Here is a 17,822-nt window from a genome sequence, read left to right on the forward strand (position 1 = left end):
GAAGTTGGAATAGGAATGGGGAACGGAGACTTGAAAATGGCCATTCCTTGTAACTATGACTAAAACAACCCAGGAGGAATGCTCAGACTCTCAAGAAACCAGTACACTTGCTGAGGTGGTTGTTGAAGACTGCAGACATCCAGCACACCTCAACTAGGAAGACAGAAAAAAGGAATCGGAGTAGACACTGTTGGAGACAAAACTGCAGGGAGAACTTGGTAAAGAGGATAGAGACGCCTCCCCCACCCAGACACACACCCACAAAGAAACACAAGCACACTACAGGTGAGAAATCCCTCCCTTTCTTAATGAGAAGTTCTCACACCCTGTACACAGATAGCAAACAATGAAGGTGCTGATCAACACCAAATGAAAATTCAGAGCAAGGCAATACATACATGCTGTGGGACCATTATTAATTACCACCCTGTAACCCTCTTCTATGCCTTCTTGCTTCGCAATAACCCCAGTTGTGTACATCAAATGGCCTAAAATATCCTTATGCCTCTCATCAGCCTGCAAAAATTCAAAGCTGCAGCACATAAGCACAAATTATGGTAGACAGTCTTCCTGGTCATTAATGCAAGCCAAACAAAATAAACCGGTAGCTTTCATAATCTAAATTCCCTAACCACCAATAGAAAACACCCAACAAAGTTCTTTGCACACCTTAGAAAGCTGGGTTAAGCCATCTCGAATTTTTGGAATCAGAACAATGTGTACCGGTGCTTGAGGAGAGATATCACGAAAAGCAAGAACCTTGTCATCTTCATAGACAACTGTTGAAGGTATCTCTTTTTTTATGATTTTGTCAAAACTGTAACAAAAAATCAAAATCCACTGGAGTAAACAGAGTAGTGCTTATTGCTACAGCAAGGTGGTATCTACCAAGTTTACATTACAGTCCAGCAATCACTCACATTGTTGGAGCACCTGTATCTACCGATGCTGCCACAGAGAGCGCATTTTCTTCCTCATTATTTTGAGCTCGCACATTAAAAAACCGTCTGTGACATTAACCAAAGCAAACATTTTGAGGCAAATGCCAGAAGATAGCTCATAAAAATTCATGCAGATATGAAATATGAGGGACTCACCCTATACGAAAACCTTACCTTGTTTCAGAGTAAGAACAAGAACTAAAGTTCCTCTCAGGAAATAGCAATCTTTCAGCTGCACCTCTCCATTTTCCAGATGCTCTTTGAATCACAGACACCCTAAACAAACATGAAATACACTACAACTTGTCTTCCATTCAGTAATTTATCCTGCTAAAGGTATCAGACAACATACAATTGTGACATAAATAAGACAAAAGAAAGACTATCCAGTGTTTATTGTCTTTTATTGAAATCCGCTTTTGCAAGTGGTTCATTCAGGAGAAGCTAAGGGAAACATCTTTTGGCTAGCTGCACAGACCTAATCAGTATGCCTGGATTTTTGTAAGGTCACATGGGGTAAGCATGCATCGATAAGAGTACCTTTAGGGGCACTCGCAACATAAAGAACTTGATTTCAGTTCCTACAATTGCTATTGTAGGTCTTCATGTATATTTTGTGGATGATAAATGTATGCTTCATGATTTCGGCAATGGTGATGTAATTGTGATGTCCGGCACATTATGCAATGGCTTGTATCGCATGAATACTGACAAGCATGCCTCAAATGCCTTGCTTGTTCGTACTTGTTCTATGGCTAAATCATAGTAATGACATGCATGTTTTGGTCATTAGAACTTTAGTAACTTGCTTTATTGAAGGAAAGAAGCACACGCCAATCTGAGCGCTCGCTACTGCTGAACGCCCCCCCCCCCCCCCCCCCCTCGCTGCCCTCGCACCGCCCCCCACCCCCGCCTGCCCTTGCGTGCGGCAGCCCAGCCCGCCCGCCCGCCCCCTGCTGCGCGTACCCGCCCCTGCCCCCATCTCGCGCTGCCCCCCAGTCCGCCCACTGCCCCCCTTTCGCGCCGCCATCCCCCCCCCCCCCCCCCCCCCCCCCCCGGCGCCTTCTTCTTCCCGAAGCCTCCTGCACTTGGCTCTGGTAGCACTGTTTCTTTGGACTGCTCGGCGTGCTCGGCTGCAGAGTCGCTTCACCGCCCGCTTCTTCGCCACAGCAGTAGACATAGATGGAGGCTCCAGCTCCGCCACAGAGGGACTCGTCCGAAGCCCCCTCGCCCGACCCCGCTGAGCCCACCATTTGACTTGGTCTTTCGCCGACAGAGCAAGCGAGCCTAGCCGCAGAGGTAGAGCGCTTGCAAGCGACTTCTATCGTCTGCAAGATTCTCGGCACCCGACCTAGCAGAGGAGAGCTGCGTGACCTTCTCCAGGCCCGCCTTCTCGCAGGAGTGGGCAAGATCTTGGACATACAGATACTCGGACGAGGTTACTATCAGCTCGAGTTTGAGACCTCCGAGACGGCGTCCAAGGTCATCGCCATGAGTCCATTGAACATCCGAGCAGCACGAGCCCACTTTCGATAGTGGAGACATGGTTTCGTCGTTCGACCCTGCTTCGGATGTTCTAGTAGAGGAGGCAGACATCCCCATCTCCGTCTGCTTTTCGGGTTTGCGGAGGGCGTACTTACCACTTTTGTCCAGGATCGGCTCAGCCATTGGGACTGTCCTAGAGACACCTCGCACGGCAGCTCAGTAGCTACCAAGGCGGCTCGAATTCCCTCAGTTTGCGTCTTGGTCAGAGACACTCACACGCTCCCGAAGGTTATTTTTCTGCCTCGGGTGAGTGGGGGTTGGTTTAGACAGAGTGTGGAGTATTCAGGCCTCCCGAACGAATGCTTCATTTGTCGACAGATGGGCCATCTAGCGAAGGCCTGTCCACGGAGGAGGCCTCGACCTACACCACAGCCTCAGCCCCAGCCTGCAAGGGCTCGCCAGCAGCCACAGACAGAGACACTGCACACACATGCAGAGCCACCCTCTGAGCCTGGGGCTCCAGCGGAGGAGGGATGGCAGCAGGTCCGTGGTTGACGGCGATAGGGGCCACAGCGATAGCCTGGCACTCAGAGTGGTCCTCAGGCGCCTACTCAGCAGCAGTGGGTTCCCAGTGGGTTTGGTCCTCTTGAGCAGGATGAGGTCCCTGCTCCACCCCCCACAGCTTCACCCTCGACAGCCCCTCCCCGTCCAGAGTTCCCCCCCTCTTCCTCATCCTCCCCCCCACCTCCTGCTCCCGCCACCTCTTCTTCCCGCCCCTCTACCTCTACCGCTCCCCCCCGCCCCTCTTCTCCACCACTCCCCCTTGCTCCTTCTCCCCCCCCCCCCCCTCCCGCTTTAGTTCCACAGTCGTCCCAGGGGGCAAGGCCTTCTCCGGCTACTAGGAGATCTCTTGGCAGCGCCTTTGCCACGAGTCGCTTGGCGAGAGAGGGATAGCCTTTCTTGCGGCCCCCTCTACAGGTACAGACGTCCCCCCTTGCAGATATCCCTCGAGGTCTGACGAGCATTGACATCCGACGCCGATGGGACTTCTTCGACTACGACTTCACTCGTTTTCTCGGTGACCCCTCAGTAGACCATGAGGCAGCATGCTTCAGGGTCCATGTTCTGTTCCTTGCAGCTAGGGGGACAGAGGCCTTGGACTCAGCAGTTGGCTTCTCCTTTCCCCTTTGCGGCAGGGACCAAACAGAGTGGACTCTCGACTCAGTTTTGGGATGGTTGCACACACAGGTCCTAGAGTTCTCTCACCACATGGGAGAACTAGGAGTTACACACATGCTTCAGACTTTGTGGCCATTGGCCAAGTTTGCGGTGACACCTCCAGATTCAGCAGGATGTAGACACATTGTGGTTTACTTCTTTGCTGATACACAGTGCTTGCCATGCTATGTATACATTCATGAGGACTCCTGGACAGAGGAGGTTGCTTTACGTACGGCTCGCTCTGCTTGGGCTTGGGCCAGGCACTCGTTGCAGTCACGCCTATCTAGAGGACGTTCGGATGCGGATAGTACTCCCCATCCAAGCCAGCCTCGAAGATAGCCCGTCTAGCTGCTACCGCAGCATCTGTTCTCTCTCGCTCCCCATGAGGATCGTCTCATGGAACGTGCAAGGACTAGGTGGGCCCCAGTTTCAGCGTCAGCGGGGCCGACTGCGTCTGGAGCTTCAGCGTTGCCTTGTGGAAGGAGAGATTGATCTCCTTATGCTTCAGGAGCACCATCTGTGTGAGAGCCGCATTAGACGTTGTGGTCAGCTCTTACGTGGACGATATGATACTTTTTGGTCAGCTTCTTTTGGACCTCGAGGCATCCAGGGTGGGGTATGTATGACTACTACGGACTCTTTGTAGCAGGCCATTGTGGGCAGAGGGATTATTGTGCCAGGCAGGGCTCAGTGGATTACTATGCAGGTTCAGGGTTGCCTAGTGGGCTTCGTGAACATCTATGCGCCCAATGTGGCGAGTGCTCGAGCAGAGTTTTGGTCACAGATAGTTGAGTCTCTACAGCAGGCAGAACACTGGTGCATAGGAGGGGACTTCAACATGTTGGAGGACCCTTCTGACACGATTGGTGGTAGCCATGCTACTGTGCATGGAGTTGAGCTGGCAGCTTGGGAGAGGTTTTGTATGACTCTGAGGGTCTCAGATGTCACCAGCGTGTGACTACTATCTATCCTTTTTGTTGATTTCTTTCTTATTATTTAATATTTATTCATTTTCACTTTTTGGAAACACCTGTAACCGGCCTGTTCAATCCAAAAAGGGCGGTAGACTTTACTTTAAACCTTGATTTAGCTTTCACCCATTATTAGTCGTCTATTATACCTGCGCTAAAGTGACACAAGAGAGGGGAATGGGATACAGATGCTAGAATGCACCTGTATGAGAAGACCGACACCAGATTGGCCCCTAACTTAGGCGCCCCTTTCGATATTTCTTTATTGTTTAAAAGAGGGAATATACACTGTGGTTCTTTCCAAGCTGCCCCGCACAACCTTGGCTGAATTTTGACTGTTCTGGCTTGATTTCGGCAACATAACTGTACTAGAACCCTTCACAGTCAGTATTCCCACGCATTGGCCGACTTTCCCGACGCATACGGGCATTTTGCAAAACCTGGCGAGAATCTGCAGCACGCTGAATTCTCTGTTTTCAGCCCTGAAAATGCGCCAGATCGCCTGTACAGGGGTTCCCTTGCGTCCCTGAACCTCCTGGGGGTATTAGGGTCCGTTTAGGGCCAAAACCCTAAACCTGCAAAAATACACAGCAGGCTGTAATTTACTGTTTTGGGCTCCGTTTCGCGTGCCGGTCGCATCCGTAGCAAGTCCTCGAGCTCCCGCACCTGTAGGGCTACTTGCCCTTTGAATCGGACGAGATTTCTTGCGTGAAACCTCTCCGAATTCACCTGTACCTGCCGGGGATTAGCCGCTAGCTAATCCAGTACCTGTGCAAGAGGCTCTTGCCTCGGCAATCGCGCATGAACCCACACAACTGTACATTGGTCAAATGAAGAGCCCACTAGAGGGGCATAACATACTGCCAAAGGGGAGAGAGAGGGCAGTGCGTAGCGTACAGGGCATCACTCCTGGCACCGTACTGTGCATAAGAGGGAAAGCAAGCACTCCATAGCTCTTAACCTGTGACAAAACTGAAAATGAGACTCTCCCCCTCCTAAATTCAGCGCCAACTCTTGTTGCATGAGGCAAGTGCACCAGAAGGTGCCACTTGGCACATTTACAAGCATTTTCCCGTTTCGGGGTTGCCGCCTAAAAATCTCCCAACCGGCTGCCCAGTTGACTTCACGGCAGAGTAAGAAAATGTTCCCTTTGTCATTCCGGAGGTAATGACGTCAACACATTTTCAGGTCCCAAAATAGCAGTTCCCTAAATTTTAGGAGATGCTGCCATTGTATCTTTCTAGGTCATCCGACCATCTTTGTACACTGCGGCCACATCCAGAACTGAAATGTAGCCTCTGTAGCAAAGGATTCCACTTTGGCTAGTCAATTACCCCACTTTGGCTAACCATAGTCTTTGTCCAACCTTAGTGCTCTCTTGCCCTCAAGCCTGGACTCCCTCTGGACAGTTCCACACTAGCTATGCAATGCAGGGCAGTTAGATTTCCCGAGGGGTGTTTCCAAAAAGTGAAAGTAAATAGATAATAAGAAAGAAATCAACAAAAAGGATAGATAGTAGTCACACGCTGGTGACATACCCCCCTCTTGAAATCTCAAACGTCCTCGTTTGCATCTATGTCGTACATGCTCCTAGTCAACACTGATGTATACAACACCTGTGGACACATATACGACACATACATGCTCATTGTCAACCCTGGTGTATTCAACACCTCGTCGACACATGTATTGCCTGCGTGTGAACCCTGTCCCAATGACATAGTGGTAGCTGCGCACTCTGCCATTGCTTTGAGTCACTAACTTTCCAATGACAAAATGGTAGCTGCACATTTTGCCACTGTCTTATAGTACACGTTGGATCCCGTAACACTTTCGAGCATACCCAAACCGACAGTGTAAGAATGCAGTTACACATGTACTCTTTAATAGAAGCAATTACTGTATCCTTGACAAACTGACAAGAAATACTCACTTCTATAGCACTAACCAAACTTTTGGACATTCCATAAGAGCAATTGCCAAACTGACAATCTGTACAGCTCTAACATTCATGTAACAGGTATTTCATTTGAGCCCACTTTAAATACCATGTACATCATTTGTTTCAGAATCCATTGTCACACTGACAATCCATGTAGCTCTGAAACTCAAGGGGTCAAGGTAGGTTGCAAATCGAAGGCTTCAAGGTAAAGTGATAACACAGTTGGTGATTCTGCATATTCACCTTCTTCCATCCACTTAGCATCCATTGGTGGATAGTTTCTGAACTTTACGAAGTAACGCCTAGCAACCTTGCCTTTCACTTTCCTTTCTTTGTGTGCCAAAATCTGTTCCGGGACCAAGATCTCGTCAAGTTCCTCGACTTCCGGCTGATCTTCAGCTGGCATATCTTCTGGCACATCACCCACATAGGGTCTGAGAAGACTCACATGAAACGCATTGTGAATCTTCCAACTGTCATGCAATTTCAGCCTATATGCAACATCACTGATTATGTCGCACACTTGAAAAGGCCCATAATAACGCATGCTGAGCTTTGGAAACAATCTTTCCTTGCCCTTCATCTTCTTTAACCTTGCCTTTTCAAAGCGTGAAAGCACCCAATCATCAAGTGAATATACCACTTCACGACGGTGACGATCAGCTACTTTCTTTTGCTTTGCCTGAGTCTTTTCTAAGGCCACTTTGACCTTCTTGTACATTTCATCCATGTCCTGAACATACTTATCTGCTTCAAATATCTTGTCCCTTGTATGCACTATGGGAGGAACTTTCTTGCCACCTTCAACCATCTCAAAGGGTGCCTTGCCAGTTGATGAATGCACTGTATTATTGTATGCAGACTCCACCAATGGCAAATACTGCTCCCACTTTCCTTTATGCTCTGACACATAGCACTTCAGCAAATCTAGGACAGTAGAATTTGCCTCTTCTGACTGCCCATCTGTTTGAGGATGAAATGACGAAGAGAATTTGAGCGTGGTGCCCATATTCTCATACAAGCCTCTCCAGAACAAACTTGTCATGCGTGGATCACGGTCGCTAACAATCGACTGTGGCATGCCATGATACTTGAAAATATTGCTCATAAACAAGCGTGCCATGTGATCTGGCTTTATCTTCTTCCTGACAGGAATAAAATGAGCCTGTTTGCTGAATCTGCAAATAATGGTCCAAATACCATCGTTTCCTGTCTGCGTTCTCGAAAGATCAAAGATAAAATCCATAGCAATACTTTCCCATGGTTTATCTGGAATAGGTAGTGGTTGCAATAACCCTGGTGCCTTTTGCCTGTCAAACTTGACCTTTTGGCATATTAGGCATTCTCGCACAAAGGCATCCACATCCCTTCTCAATGTAGGCCAATAGAAGAATGTCTCAACCGCTTTAACTGTAGCATCGATACCACGATGCCCTGCATACGGTGGGACATGACTCTCTTCCATCACTTTGCGTCGCAATGGCTTTGTGACACACAATCTGCCATGCATCATCATGAACCCATCTTTGAGAAGATAGTGTTCATGATGTTGTCCATCCATTAGCTGCTCGAAGACCCTTGCAAAATCTTCATCATTTGCATACTGTTCTCTCATATCATCAAGTTCATGATGATAAGGAATCGACACAGCTGAAATTTGTGGCTTCCTTGACAAGGCATCAGCCACAACGTTCTTCTTGCCTTCCACATGCACAATCTGAAAATGGAACATGGACAAGATATTTGCCCATCGCATATGCTTCTCATATAACTTTGTCTGTGTCAAGAAGTATCGCAAGGTCTGATGGTCCGTTTGGACAACAAAGTCTGCACCTAGCAGGTAGTGTTTCCAACTTAAGAGCGCATGAATCACAGCCAGTAACTCTTTCTCATAGACCTGCATGGTCATCTCTGGCCCTTGCAAAATTCTACTCTCATAGGCTACTACCCTGCCATCTTGCATTGGCACTGCACCAATGCTACTACCGCAAGCATCACACTGGACCACAAATGACTTCCTAAGATCTGGCAACACAATGACTGGATCTAAAGTCATCTTTTCCTTTAAGAGATTAAAAGCTGAAATCTCTTTCTGTGTCTATCTAAAGGTGACTGCCTTCTTTTGAAGAGCATGTAAAGGTGAAGCAATCTCAGCGAAATTTCGGATAAACCTTCTGTAATAGGAGCATAGTCCCAAGAAGCTTCGGACATCATGCACCGTCTTCAAATTTGGCCATGACTTGATCGCTTCAACTTTTGCAGGATCCATTCTGACAGCATCCTTTGAGACAATGTGTCCCAGAAAGTGAATCTCTTCCAGAAAAAACTCACTTTTCTTTGCATTGATGAGCAACCTATGACTGCGTAGCTCTTTGAACACAATGGCCAAGTGATGCCTATGCTCCTCTTCATTCTTTGAGTAGACTATCATGTCATCAAAGAATGTACCAACAAACTGCTAGTGTGGACGGAAAATTCTGTCCATCATCCTATTGAACGTAGCAGGAGCATTTGTAAGACCAAAGGGCATCACTAAAAATTCGTAAAGGCCGAACGTTGTTCTAAAATCAGTCTTGTGCACATCCTCTGATCTAATGCGGATCTGATGGTACCCACTCTTTAGATCTATCCTGCTAAACATAGTTGCTCTTTCTAATTTGTCCATAATATCATCAATTCTAGGTATAGGGAACCTATTCTTGATGGTATTCTTGTTCAGTGCACAGTAGTCGATGCACATACACCATGAGCCATCCTTTTTCTGCACCAACAACATTGGAGAGCAGAATGGAGATGAACTGGGCTGAATCAACCCCTTTTCTAACAGCTCCTGTACTCGGCCCATTATCTCTTTCTGCTGAGCCGCACTAACCCTGTACGGAGGCTTATTTGATGGGCTACTGCCTGGCACCAAATCTATCGCATGGTCCTCGGGTCTCTCTGGTGGTAATTGAGACGGTAATGAATTGGAAAAACAGTCACTATACTGTTGTAAAAACATTGACCTTTCTTTATGTAGCATAGATAAATTTGATTCATCACAATCTGACACTTCACGTGCAAAAACCAAGTACGCAGAAAGACGCTTTTTCATTACAGAAGTAATAGCAGAAGCTGATACAGTAGGAATAGACTCCCCTTTAAGCTTTACATCCAGAATGTGAGTCTTTCCCCTGCTCTGTACAGTGATCTTTTTGTTGTAGGCATCCATGATTCCTGGTATACAAAACAACCAAGGAATACCTAACAACACATCACATCCGTCCAATGGCATGATGTAAAATTCTTCAGCATCTACATAGGACTGGATATGTAGACGCAACTTTCCAATGATGGGCGTCACAGCCTCTGTATGGCCAGGACATGCCAAACTTGCCTCTGCTGTATACCCCATCTCTTCAGGCCTGATTCCCAACTTTGAAGCCAATTTTGGGGAAATGAAGTTGGCTTTGGCACCTGGATCAAAGAAGATAAGCACCTGACCTTTCCCCATGCTCTGCAAAGCTCACTTGCATCTGAATTTGGCTTGTCACCCACCATATCTGGCACTAGACCAGCCATGGGCTTCTTTCCTTTCCTGTCCTCCTTGTCTTCAGAATCAGCTGGCCTTTTCTTTGTAGGACAGTTGTAAGCAATGTGGCCAGGCTGCTCACATATAAAGCATTTGTTCTCTGTCCTCAGGACCTTCTTTTGCTCTTCTGACTTGCGAGAAAAACGTCTTTTCCATTTCTTTACTGGTCCCTTTTCTGATTCATCCCTAGCTTTATCTTTCCCTGCGTTGGCTGACTCCTGAGTCCCTTAAGGAGCCTCATTGGGAACGTGCTTCTTGGCTGAATTTTTCTTGCCTGATCCTGCCTTGACGCCAGTGTTAAATTCACAATCTTCTCCCTTGAGCAAACCATTGCCAGTGTTTGCTACCTCGATGAGCTACGTCAAAGTAGTGACTTTTGTCTTCGTACAGTACTCTCAATCCTTTAGGTAGGCCACAACAGTATTTTTCAATCTGTTCTGTCAATGGCACAAACCTATAGGAAGTTACTGGAAGTAGAGCTTTCCAAAACTTCCGATTGTAATCATCCAGATTTCTGCAAGTGGCAGCATTAAGCTGGTGCCATTCTGTCATGACATCTGCTTCAAAGTCATCAGATAACCATGCTGCTGCAAAAATCTGCTTGAAGTAAATCCATGTGGACAGAGCTTGCCCTTGAAGCAATAAAGTTGTCCACCATTGTCCCGCATTCCCTGTCAAGAAAGTGGCTGCCTTGCAGACCTTTGAAGCCTCTGTAAAGTTTCCCCCTGCATAGGCCTTGTCAAACTGCTGGAGGAATGAGAGAGCCTTCTTCCTGTCATCAAACCCTATAAAGGTCGTGCAAGACACACCTTTGCCACCTTCTTTGTACGGAGTTGGCCTCTCCAGCGGTGTTAAATTGTCATATGGAAGTGACTGAAACATGGGAACACTGTTAGGGTTCATTTGTGTTCCCTGACCGCAATTAAGTTGACCTGGAAACGCCATATTTGGCTGCTGATTTGTAATTCCAACCATACCAAAATTTGCATGTGGCATCCCAAATTGGCCCTGAGTGCTCTGAAACCCTGGTTGCATACCCATGACACTGTACATGGGGTTAGGCATCATCGTTTGAGCACCCTCGAACACTGTTCCTAGCGTATAAAACTGATTTCCAGGTGCATGACCAGCCATGCTCTGGAATACCGATCCACCTCCAAAATAGCCAGGGTGTACTGAAGGTGGTGGAAAGACTTGTTGCATAGCCTGTAAGTTGCTTCCCTGCCCATTAGAACCAGCTATAGGCTGCTGAAAGGTGGCGGGCTGAATTGGTACAGCTTGAAAAACTGGCATCTCAGCCACCTGTTCTTGGACCTTAGGCACAGGTTGTGGAGACTGCATGTTCTCCGTCAAGTGTACAGGTGTTTCCATTGACTGTGCGGTATGAATCACCTGTGCTCGAGCCTTAACAGGCTTTTGAATATGATCCAGTGACCCAACTTGCTGAGACGGAAGAGGAGGTTGCAGAAAGGCTAAAAACCTCAGGTTCTGCATTACTTGTGTGAACATGGCCACAGCAGTAGCCAACTGGGTCCTGAATATATCATCATCCGTCTGTGGTGGTCTTGAGGACTCACCCACTTCATGTGTCTGTTGACCCTGTGAAGAGGAAACCTCTTCAGACACATCATCTGGTCTGTCAGCCATAATTGCTATTCCCTGTGTCTGGTCTACGATCCCCTGTGTCTTCAAGCCTAACTGACCAAGGCTCACTTCTATGGGAAAAAGTGATTTAATCCCGTCGATGGAACCATGTAACCGGCCTGTCCAATCCAAAAAGGGCGGTAGACTTTACTTTAAACCTTGATTTAGCTTTCACCCATTATTAGTCGTCTATTATACCTGCGCTATAGTGACACAAGAGAGGGGAATGGGATACGAATGCTAGAATGCACCTGTATGAGAAGACCGAGACCAGATTGGCCCCTAACTTAGGCGCCCCTTTCGGTATTTCTTTATTGTTTAAAAGAGGGAATATACACTGTGGTTCTTTCCAAGCTGCCCCGCACAACCTTGGTTGAATTTTGACTGTTCTGGCTTGATTTCGGCAGCATAACTGTACTAGAACCCTTCACAGTCAGTATTCCCACGCATTGGCCAACTTTCCCGACGCATACGGGCACTTTGCAAAACCTGGCGAGAATCTGCAGCACGCTGAATTTTCTGTTTTCAGCCCTGAAAATGCGCCAGATCGCCTGTACAGCGGTCCCCTTGCGTCCCCGAACCTCCTGGGGGTATTAGGGTCTGTTTAGGGCCAAAACCCTAAACCTGTAAAAATACACAGCAGGCTGTAATTTACTGTTTCGGGCTCCGTTTCGCGTGCCGGTCGCATCCGTAGCAAGTCCTCGAGCTCCCGCACCTGTAGGGCTACTTGCCCTTTGAATCGGACGAGATTTCTTGCGTGAAACCTCTCCGAATTCACCTGTACCTGCCGGGGATTAGCCGCTAGCTAATCCAGTACCTGTGCAAGAGGCTCTTGCCTCGGCAATCGCGCATGAACCCACACAACTGTACATTGGTCAAATGAAGAGCCCACTAGAGGGGCATAACATACTGCCAAAGGGGAGAGAGAGGGCAGTGCGTAGTGTGCAGGGCATCACTCCTGGCACCGCACTGTGCATAAGAGGGAAAGCAAGCACTCCATAGCTCTTAACCTGTGACAAAATTGAAAATGAGGCTCTCCCCCTCCTAAATTCAGCGCCAACTCTTGTTGCATGAGGCAAGTGCACCAGAAGGTGCCACTTGGCACATTTACAAGCATTTTCCCGTTTCGGGGTTGCAGCCTAAAAATCTCCCAACCGGCTGCCCAGTTGACTTCACGGCAGAGTAAGAAAATGTTCCCTTTGTCATTCCGGAGGTAATGACGTCAACACATTTTCAGGTCCCAAAATAGCAGATCCCTAAATTTTAGGAGATACTGCCATTGTATCTTTCTAGGTCATCCGACCATCTTTGTACACTGCGGCCACATCCAGAACTGAAATGTAGCCTCTGTAGCAAAGGATTCCACTTTGGCTAGTCAATTACCCCACTTTGTCCAACCTTAGTGCTCTCTTGCCCTCAAGCCTGGACTCCCTCTGGACAGTTCCACACTAGCTATGCAATGCAGGGCAGTTAGATTTCCCGAGGGGTGTTTCCAAAAAGTGAAAGTAAATAGATAATAAGAAAGAAATCAACAAAAAGGATAGATAGTAGTCACACGCTGGTGACAACACCCCTCGGGAAATCTAACTGCCTTGCATTGCATAGCTAGTGTGGAACTGTTCAGACGGAGTCCAGGCCTGAGGGCAAGAGAACACTAAGGTTGGACAAGGACTATGGTTAGTCAAAGTGGGATCATTGACTAGCCAAAGTGGAATCCTTTGCTATAGAGGCTACATTTCAGTTCTTGGTGTGGCTGCAGTGTACAAAGAGGGTCGGCTCACCTAGAAAGATACAATGACAACATCTCCTAAAATTTAGGGAACTGCTATTTTGGGACCTGAAAATGTGTTCGCGTCATTACCTCCGGAATGACAAGGGAAACATTTTATTACTCTGCCGTGAAGGCAACTAGGCAACCGGTCCGGAGATTTTTAGGCAGCAACCCCGAAACGGGAAATGGCCTGTAAATGTGCCAAGTGGCACATTTCTGTGCACTTTCCTCATGCAGGAAGAAGTGGCGCTGATTTTAGAGAAGGGAGGCTCATTTTCAAGCTTTTGTCACAGGTTGAGAGCTATGGAGTGCTTCCTTTCCCTCTTATGTACAGTGCAGTGCCTTGAGTGATGCCCTGCACGCTACGCACTGCCCCCTCTCTCCCTTATGGCAGTATGTTATGCCCCTCTAGTGGGCTTTTCAATTGACCAATGTACAGTTGTGTGGATTCATGCGCGATTGCCGAGGCAAGAGCCTCTTGCACAAGTACTGGATTAGCTAGCGGCTAATCCCCCGTAGGTACAGGTGATTCGGAGAGGTTTCACGTGCGAAATCTCATCCGATTCAAAGGGCAAGTAGCCCTACGCTCGAGGACTTGCTACGGATGCGACCGACACGCAAAACGGAGCCCGAAACAGTGAATTACAGCCTGCTGTGTATTTTTGCAGGTTTAGGGTTTTGGCCCTAAACGGACCCTAATACCCCCAGGAGGTTCGGGGACGCGAGGGGACCGCTATACAAGTGATTTGGCGCATTTTCAGGGCAGAAAACAGAGAATTCAGCGTGCTGCAGATTCTCGCCAGGTTTTGCAAAGTGTCTGTATGCGTCGGGAAAGTCATCCAATGCGTGGGAATACTCACTATGAAGGGTCCTAGTACAGTTATGCTGCCGAAATCAGGCCAGAACAGTTGAAATTCAGCCAAGATTGTGCGGGGCAGCTTGTAGGGAACCACAGCTCTTATTCCCTCTGTTAAAGAATAAAGAAATACCGAAAGGGCGCCTAATTTAGGGGCCAGTTTGGTGTCGGTCTTCTCATACAGGTGCAGTCTAGCAACCTGTATCCCTTTCCCCTTTGTTGTGTCTTGAAAGTACAGGTAAAGTGGGCGACAAATTAAATGGGTGAAAGCAAATAAGGTTTAAGTCTAAGGTCTACCGCCCTTTTTGGATTAAACAGGCCGGTTTCATCGGATGTTTGGCAGCACTCTGGTTTTGTGAGGCCCCCATACAGCCTTGCCTTCTCTCGTTCGGACCGCAGAGTGGAATCTATCGCGGATAGATCGCTTCTACACTAGTGACCATTTCAGTGACTTGGGAGGGACAGTGGGCATTCTGGCAGGGACTTCCTTCTCGGACCATGCACCAGTGATCCTCACAGTGGCAGACAGGCAGAGAAGTGGGAACACGATGCTTCGCATCCTAGAGAGGGTTTTGTTGGACTCAGCACTCAGAGAGCGGGTAGAGGCTCTCTGGACAGAGAGCTTGGACAGGCAGGATTCTCCTGCTGACAGAGTGGCCTCAGGCCTAGCTCAGATTAGCCGTTTTTTTCTCCAGGAGTCTCTGGCTCGCCGGGCTGCAGCGAGAGAAGAGGAGCAGCGTCTCAAACGGGGCATTGCTTCGCTACAGAGGATGCAAGAGCAGCATCCAGACAATCCTTGGTTGGAGGAGCACCTACAGCAGGCTCGTCAGGAGCTTGTTAGCACAAAGGAGAGGCGACATGAGTTTGCTTTCCACCCGACAGGCATCTCAGTGGACCCAGGTGGGCGACAGAGTGATTGGTGCTTTCTTTGAGGCAGTGGGACCTCGGCATTCGCATGCCAAGGTCAGAGGCCCAACGGGTCGATTGCTTCTGAGCCCGAGGATATGGGTGCAGTTGCTACTGACTTTTACCGTGAGTTACTGTCTGCAGAGTCCCAGTCAGAGCGTCAGGATGCATGCAGGGAGCAGGTTTGGGCACAGATGCCTTGTCTTGTGATTGAGGAGATGCGTCAAAGGCTTGAGCTGCCACTTCAGCTTGAGAAGCTGCACACGGCTCTTAGGGCCCTCCCCCGTGGTAGCTGTCCAGATGAGGATGGGCTGACTCCCAGTTTTTTCTTGGAGTACTGAGACCTGCTTGGCCCAAATCTCTGTAGTGCTTTTCAGTACATTTTGCACACAGGAGTGATGCCTAACAACATGAGTGAGGACCTGATCTACCTCATTCCCAAGGAGGGTGTGTCACGTGACACATCCCAACCCTATGTGTCCGTGGACAAGCTACACCACAGTAGGGTTCAGTCAGTCTAGATTAGCAGTGATCTGGCACTTTTGTGAGTCTATTCGTAGACCGTGCATGCCCAGTCACTTAGCTTAGATGCATATCCTCCGGTTGCACACAACATGATCATCGGAATTCCCATCAGAATCCATTAGCATCAGTTAGGGGAATTTTCCAATGCATTTAGCCTAATTTCCTATTTATTGGGATTTTCACTTATTATTTTTAAGTGACTTTCCTACAAAAGTAGGTAGGGCAATTTTGCTAAGTTAATATATAAGAAAACCCAAGTTAGCACTTTCTAGCAGAAGAGGCAGCAGGAGCTTCCCGCTCAACAGGCAACTTCTCAGCAGTAGCCCCCCTCATGACCCCCATCGCCATACCTCCCCCTTCTTCAGTGTTTTCATAGATCTCCCATCGCGTCACAGTTTCCCCTTTGTGGCGATAGTACCTGGCGGTTCAGCCAAGGCCTAGCGTTTTGCTTACCAAAAACGCCACCAAGCGTTTTTCTCACAAAAAACGCCAGCCAACAGCAGATTTTCAGCGTTCTGTTTTCAGCATCTCGGCATTTTTGATCTGCAGTTCAGCCCCTTGAAGAAACGCAGATTTTCAGCCTCATACTCCGTAGCAGATTCCCCCCAAGTTGGTTGCAGATGCTTCCCCATTTTCAGCCATAAAAACGCAGCCAAAACAGAGAATTTCAGCCACCAAACAGTCCCTAAAGTCAGCAGATAAAGGATCTCACATTTCAGCCATCAAGTCGCCGTCGTCATCACCGTCGTCGTCATCGGCATAGTCCCATTGCATCAGTCCATTGCATTCGCATTGTACGCCTTAGTGCAATCAAAGTAGACCATTCTCGCCGACGAGAGTGGGGCCTTCGGAGGAGGGTTTTACAACCTCTCGGTATCGTATCTCTTCTCTCTCCTTCTCTCAGTCTCATTCACTTGCACGCACAATCCACTCACTTTGTTCGTGATCACAGCACTCTCTACAAGACGGAAAGCTCTCTCTTTCCCTAACGAACTAAAAAGGAACCTTGAGCAATAAAGATCACTAATCTTGAGAAAATACAACATTCATTCCGCTGCACCTAACATTGGTATCAGAGCTTTGGAAGTGTTCTGCATTACTCAAGGGAAGAACCACAAGAATTTTTCTTGGCTTGTTGCGGTCGCACGAACCCAAGTTTACTTGGGCGTGTCGATTCCTAATTGTGTTTTGTTGAAGAGTGACAGGAATCCCAAGAAAGAAGGGCTTGTCCAGCCTCCCCTTATGTCTCTTTTCACTCATTGAGAGCGGACCGTGCACTTAGCGGCCGGCCAATCGACGTGAGGTGGGAAAAAGCAACCTTGGTGTGAGCGCAAGGCCGCCAAGGGGTGCGCCCGCAGAAAGAAGTAGAACTCGGGTGAAGAGAAGATCCTTCTCCAACGCGATTTGCAAGCGAAAGAAAACCTCAAGAACCTCAAGATCCTCAAGAACCCAAGACCCTCAAGAACCCAAGTTCCTCGCGAGCTTAAGACCCCAAGATCATAGTGCATGGTCGTCACCCGAAGCGGCATGGATACTTCGCATTCAGGTGATGAGCATGAGAGAGGCGACGAAGGATTCTCCCCACCAAGAGATTTTTCCAACCCTCCCCCTTCGCCATCTACGCCAGACCCTATGGAGGCAATGATGAAGCAGATGATGGCCATGATGGATAGACAGGAAGACAAGCGCCTTGCTTTAGAACGCGAGCACCTTGCTCTTGCTGCAAAACAAGAAGAAAATCGCCTTGCTCAGGACCGTGAGCACGACGACAGAATTGCAAGAATGGCCGCAGATCACGCAGCCAAGGACTGCGAGCGCGACGAAAGAAACGCAAGATTTGCCGCACAACAAGAAGAAAATCGACTTGCTCTCTAACACGAGCGCGAAGAACGAAATGCACGAAAAGCAGAAAAGGAGGCCGAGCTTGAAGCTCAAAGGGAGCTTCGCAATCAAGAATTTATTGCCCAAATCCTAGCCTCGAAGACCGAA

At 48.2% G+C, this 17,822-nt stretch overlaps 1 protein-coding gene across 1 annotated transcript in view; it reads right to left on the bottom strand.

Moving 5' to 3' along the window:
- LOC147454116 (14 kDa zinc-binding protein-like) overlaps positions 1-17,822 on the bottom strand; it is a 50,977-nt gene that overhangs the window by 11,246 nt on the left and 21,909 nt on the right. The window contains exons 2-5 of the mRNA XM_086516117.1: positions 1,116-1,217; positions 921-1,007; positions 670-817; positions 399-516 (exon numbers count right to left, since the gene is read on the bottom strand). Coding sequence (XP_086372243.1) covers positions 399-516; positions 670-817; positions 921-1,007; positions 1,116-1,217 — 455 coding nt within the window. The remainder of the gene's footprint in view (positions 1-398; positions 517-669; positions 818-920; positions 1,008-1,115; positions 1,218-17,822) is intronic.

This window comes from Adiantum capillus-veneris, chromosome 7 (assembly GCF_014529385.1).
Source record: "Adiantum capillus-veneris isolate H3 chromosome 7, ASM1452938v2, whole genome shotgun sequence".
Taxonomy (NCBI): Eukaryota; Viridiplantae; Streptophyta; class Polypodiopsida; order Polypodiales; family Pteridaceae; genus Adiantum; species Adiantum capillus-veneris.